Source organism: Glandiceps talaboti, chromosome 7 (genome assembly GCF_964340395.1).
Source record: "Glandiceps talaboti chromosome 7, keGlaTala1.1, whole genome shotgun sequence".
NCBI classification, from domain to species: Eukaryota; Metazoa; Hemichordata; class Enteropneusta; family Spengelidae; genus Glandiceps; species Glandiceps talaboti.
In genome coordinates this window covers 23,591,668-23,597,724 of record NC_135555.1, presented here as the reverse complement: position 1 = coordinate 23,597,724, position 6,057 = coordinate 23,591,668, and the positions used below count along the sequence as shown (strand labels likewise).

The following is a 6,057-nucleotide window of genomic DNA, read 5'->3' as shown; positions in this document are numbered from 1 at the left end:
TCAATCGATCAATCAATCAATCAATCAATCAATCAATCAAATTTCTATCAATCAATCAAATTTCTATAGCCGATTTCTAGAACAATGTACTGTTCGATAGCGCTGAATGGCTAAAGCACTCCATAAGCTTTAAAGGAAGTAAGAAGTCTTGGCTGATAAGAACTGGACAAATGTGTTCAAACTTATGGGTGTTATATTGACATGACAAATATATTGACATATATGTATTAACAGGTACTACCAATAATGATTTTCCTAAGTTCGTTCATTGCTTGTTGTTATCACCTTGGTCTCATACAATGGGTGATTTATAAACTGGCATGGATGTTACAATTCACTATGAGGACATCGGCAAGTGAATCCCTTAATGCAGCCGGTAATGTCTTCCTTGGTATGGTGAGTTCAAATGATATCTTTATTAGTGTGTTCATTAATATTCAAAGTACACCTAAATATTCACTTATGTGCCGCCGCTATACTTTGACGTATACTGGATGTGATACTTATTTACTTCATTATGGATATATTCTCTAAGTTCTGAATGCGGATTATACTTTATGAGTTATTGGACGTAAAGTTTAAGAGTTTTTATATTCTTACTTCTTTCTGAATCATTCATCACATTACATAATTGCATATACTACGGTTGCTTACAAATAAGAGTTGACTCAATTTTGGAACATTCGGAATGGTCCCATGGTATCTTGATTTTACCCCACATATTGCAGAATGAAGCTTCATTCCTGGTGGCACCATACGTAAAGACGATGACGGTGTCGGAGATCCACGCAATCTCCACCGGAGGCTATGCAACGATTGCAGGGTCCATCATGGGAGCAGCTATCGCCTTTGGTATAAGCCCATCCTATCTGATCACTGCTTCGGTAATGTCTGCACCGGCTGCTTTAGCTGTGTCCAAACTCTTCTATCCAGAAACAGAGAAGTCTCCAACAGCAAATATACAGTCTATCACAAAGATTGCAATAACGTGAGTGTGTATTTTATATAGATGCATTAACATAATGTAAGTTGTTGTGAGTGTGTATTTTACATAGACGCATTAACATACTGTAAGTTGTTGTGAGTGTGTATTTTACATAGACGCATTAACATACTGTAAGTTGTTGTGAGTATGTATTTTACATAGACGCCTTAACATACTGTAAGTTGTTGTGAGTGTGTATTTTACATAGACGCCTTAACATACTGTAAGTTGTTGTGAGTGTGTATTTTACATAGACGCCTTAACATACTGTAAGTTGTTGTGAGTGTGTATTTTACATAGACGCATTAACATACTGTAAGTTGTTGTGAGTATGTATTTTACATAGACGCCTTAACATACTGTAAGTTGTTGTGAGTGTGTATTTTACATAGACGCCTTAACATACTGTAAGTTGTTGTGAGTGTGTATTTTACATAGACGCCTTAACATACTGTAAGTTGTTGTGAGAGTGTATTTTACATAGACGCATTAACATACTGTAAGTTGTTGTGAGTGTGTATTTTACATAGACGCCTTAACATACTGTAAGTTGTTGTAAAACACAATGTCGACTTTTAGAATTATCTAGTCTCAGGCTTGAGTTTATGTATGTTGTTGTAATTACAAAAAGAAAGATGTGTTTTTTTTCAACGTACTCTAGTCTTTTAAGGTCATTGACACAAAGACCACAGTGAGAAGGAAAAAAATCTTTAGTTCATGGTGAACGATCACTTTATAGTTGCTTTGTTAAACTAAATTAGGACGCAAAGATTTCTTTGTAATCTCACGAGTCAAATCTGAAGTTATGGCTAATACAATTGTTTCAATGTATGTTACCTATATGTATCTCGAGATGTTGGCCTTCACAACTTCAGTTGATAAGTACGTAGGGTGCATGTGATCTCGAGTAGAAAAGTTCACAACATGGGTACATGTTAGTCACAAAATGTATCCAATGCGTAATGAAAAAGACAAACATCACAATGACATTTCCTTCAAAACGTTTCATTCTGAATGTTTTTCGTCTTTCTTCTTTACCTGACAGTCGAAAGACTTATCTCCCATGTACACAAACGTCGACAAAATAGTTGGCAATACATTTATTAAAAGGCAAAACGTTTTTAAAATGAACTTATGAACAATAAAATAAAAACCAAAAACAAGATAAATAATAAAACGTACTAATTCTTTTTATAGACATTATACACATGTATCGAATCCAGACTTACCCTTTCAATCGCTGTAGATCATTGTAGACTTGCATTAATTGTTACAAAACGATTATTTACAGAAAATATCAAAATATCATAGACGCCCTCGCCGGTGGCGCTATGGCAGCTATACCCATCATTGTCAACATAGCTGCAAATTTCATAGCTTTTCTGGCAATATTGGAATTCTTGGATGCGACTTTATCATGGACAGGGGGAATGGTTGGACATCCTGAATTAAGTTTTGCGGTAAGTCGAAGACATGGAAATCCCAACAACGTTATGTGAAAATGAAAAAAAAACCCCATGATATTAGTTTTTGATGCACCATTCAGTATAAAACAATATAAAACAGAGATCTAAAGATTCTGAACTTGTTCTTCGATCAGTTAGCCAAGAACAGACTTTGTCGTCAGTTGGTTCATGACAAAATGTTTATCCTCGTTTAAACGTAAATGGACTATTTCGTCATATAAAAGTGACACATTTTAGTCTCGTTCAAAGAAAGTTATTCGTTCAATAATTCGATGTCTTCGTGTAGCTGAGGGGGTTTGGTTTTGGTGTAAATTGTTGTTTTAATAAAAGTTATTTCTGTTTGCATGATATAGTTGGTTTGTGCCTGGGTATTCATGCCAGTTGCCTACTTGATGGGTGTGGACTGGGAAGACTGTTTTGTAGTGGGTGAATTGATTGGGATGAAGATTGTCACAAGTGTTATGGTATCCTACCAGAAACTTGCCGTTGTCTTGGCTAATCGTGACCTTGGCTTAGAACCAACTATATCGGTGAGTGTAATGACATTTCTTCTGTCACTCTGTATCTGGAAGTCTGGCCTCGTAAGACAAGAGGGGTTGGAAATATTGAAATATCAAATTTCGCGAAGAGATACCAAAGATGTAAGAGTGAAAGAAGTGGAAGTCATATAAATGGGACTCTTATTGAGGGTTAGGGACAAAACACAAAGAGGATTACATTAAGATGGTTACACCTAAATTGAAGTATTTTGCGAAACCCGGATAAACTTCAATAGTTATGGAAATGTAATTCAAACATTGTATCGTAGTTGTAGTGTTGAATGTTTCTGCTGTAACCGTACGCGTGGGCAAATCAATTTCACCACGTTATAATCATTGTGTGTGTGTGTGTGTGTGTGTGTGTGTGTGTGTGTGTGTGTGTGTGTGTGTGTGTGTGTGTGTGTGTGTGTGTGTGTGTGTATGTATGTATGTATGTATATGTATATATTTCTATTTGTATGTGTATGTGTTTATCTCTATGTATGTTTATGTTTATGTGTATGTGTATGTGTTGTTGTAATGGTATACACATGCAGAAATTCAAAGAAAACTATTTGAAAGGAGAGAGCTGAACTTCGGAATTGTAGTAGTGCAACGTGGTCTGTTTTAATAATTTATTTTTGTGCCTAATTGCAGCCTCGGTCTGAAGTGATAGTGACGTATGCTCTGTGTGGATTTTCTCACATGACTGGCATTGGAATGACGTTTGGGACACTGCTAGGTATAGCACCTGAACGAAAAAAAGACATCAGTGCAGTTGTCGTTAGAGCAATGCTTGCCGGGAACGCTGCAAACTTTATGACTGCATGTATAGCAGGTGGGAATACGATGATACATTTACAACCCATAACACCAAAGTAAAGAGTTTTCTGTATGTACCGCAATCATTTATAGCATTCATATCATTAGTGTAAAAGTATAATTTCATTTGCTAATTGACCACATGCACATTAGAAAGGCCTTATGCTAGGCTTCTAATAAACCAATTGAAACAGTATACTTTTACACATATGAATGCTATAAACAAATGTAGCACATAGAGAAAGTGTTTTACTTCAGTGTTACCCGTTGTAGAGATACTTGGGTGTCAATATATATTCAGCGGTAATCTACATACTCTATCTTGGTTAATGCCATCCGCTTAGCCCAGTTATTGTCTTTGAACAGAAAATATAAATTATATAGCTTGGTCGTTCTACGTCACGACTTCCAGTGTCTATGTCACTAGTTCTATGATTATATGAGCTTCAACTTTCATCCTTCTCTCATGTTCTTTGTCTTCATCTTACCCGTAGGTATTCTGTATGAAGGAACGGAAGTAATTGATATGATGAATTCTACTCTTACTAACGATACAATGCTGAACATCACTGAAACAATTGTCAACACAACGCAGCTCAGCATAACATAAAACTGTTACAGAACTATCATGGTTGCCATGGTGACTGCAACTTATATACCTCAGTCCATCTGTAACCTGTTTTTGCCTGTGAAATAATAACTGACATATCATGCAAAATCCGTTTATTTGAGAACAATTTTATTGTCATTTATTTTTGTTATCAGTTATTTTATTACGAGTTTATTCACTGGTAGTTACAGGGGTCTTTTTATGATACGTTACCTGATGTTATATTATTGGTGGTGGAACGAAATAAGAGATTTTGATAGTTTCATTATAATACTATGTATTCTATATGTTAATCAACATTTTCTATATATTACTATTTTGTTCATAATACATATTTCTGTTTATCTTATTTCTTTTCGTTTAGTCACATGTTAGCAATAAATGGTTTCGTCATTCACAAATTCGCTGTGGTGGGGGTAGTGGGGAATAAGTGATGGATGCCTTCAAATCTTTTAGCATGGTGGCAGCAGTGGGATAAAGTCTATACCATTTCGAACCCTACACATGTCACTTTTCTTTCCTCAATTTGATTTAATTTATACTTTATTTGGGCGAGTTTCATTTGCTTATAGTTATTTGGTATTTAATATAAGAAAAGCATCACATATTGATCCTCATTGTTTTAGTATTAAATACTATGGCAATCAAGGTATTGGTTTACGAGATTGACACGAACTAAAAATATTGTGATTTAATAAAAGCTATTGAATGGATGTTTGTTTAACTGTATTCACAGTAGGTGGCGTTCATGGTGACATCAGTGATCTTACAATGTACAATGTGTGTTGTGTTGTGTTGTGTTGTGTTGTGTGTGTGTATGTGTGTGTGTGTGTGTGTGTGTGTGTGTGTGTGTGTGATATTTTATATATTTTATTTATTTTACATTTACCTCTACTCTACCTATAGTCTATTGACATCATTGGATGTAATAATACAATCATATTTACCTCTAGTCTACTGATATCGTTTGGTGTAATATAATACAAAAGTATTTACTTCTAGTCTACTGATAACATTTAATGTAATAATACAATCATATTTACACCTAGTCCACTGATATCGTTTGATGTAATAATACATTCTTATTTACCAAACATTGCTGGGGAAAGAAAACATATGTGCATGAAGGTCTAGAAAACAAAAAAATGGTTAAAAAATGATGGGGTTCAACAGCTAGCCTAGACTAGGGTTGGTCATGTTATCGGAAATCTTTTAAAAACATTTTTCCTAATATAGCAATATTCTGTACAATTCTCAGTACCTGCAATATCTTTTAACCTCATCCTAGAGGGTCAAAATAGAACAAGAAGGTCGACTAATATTCTAAAGTGCACCTATAGTAATGCATGTGAATGGTGTGGGGCGGAAGTTATGATGTCAACCAAGAAATCAAATGTTTGTTATTTTTATGATTTGCCCTGGCAGTAGTATTTCTGGTACCCAGAATTTGATCATTCAAACTTTCAACAGTTACTAAGACTCCGATCCAGAGCATACACTCTAAATGAATATTTTATTACACACATTTTAATCACAACTGGTATTTCTGTATTGCAATGTCACACAAAGTCTTATTGGACGGAAAATTTCAGTACAAAAATATCAATCCAACTTTGAACATGAATAAAATACATATAAACATAAGGAATATATACA

General features: G+C 34.8%; 1 protein-coding gene across 1 annotated transcript in view; it reads left to right on the top strand.

Annotated features, from left to right (window-relative positions):
- The window catches only part of LOC144438114 (solute carrier family 28 member 3-like), a 9,408-nt gene extending 5,007 nt beyond the window's left edge, over positions 1–4,401 (top strand). Inside the window, exons 6-11 of the mRNA XM_078127143.1 lie at positions 235–396; positions 729–988; positions 2,277–2,445; positions 2,805–2,981; positions 3,627–3,807; positions 4,286–4,401. Of these exons, the coding sequence (XP_077983269.1) occupies positions 235–396; positions 729–988; positions 2,277–2,445; positions 2,805–2,981; positions 3,627–3,807; positions 4,286–4,401 (1,065 nt within the window). The remainder of the gene's footprint in view (positions 1–234; positions 397–728; positions 989–2,276; positions 2,446–2,804; positions 2,982–3,626; positions 3,808–4,285) is intronic.
- Positions 4,402–6,057: the final 1,656 nt, after the last annotated feature.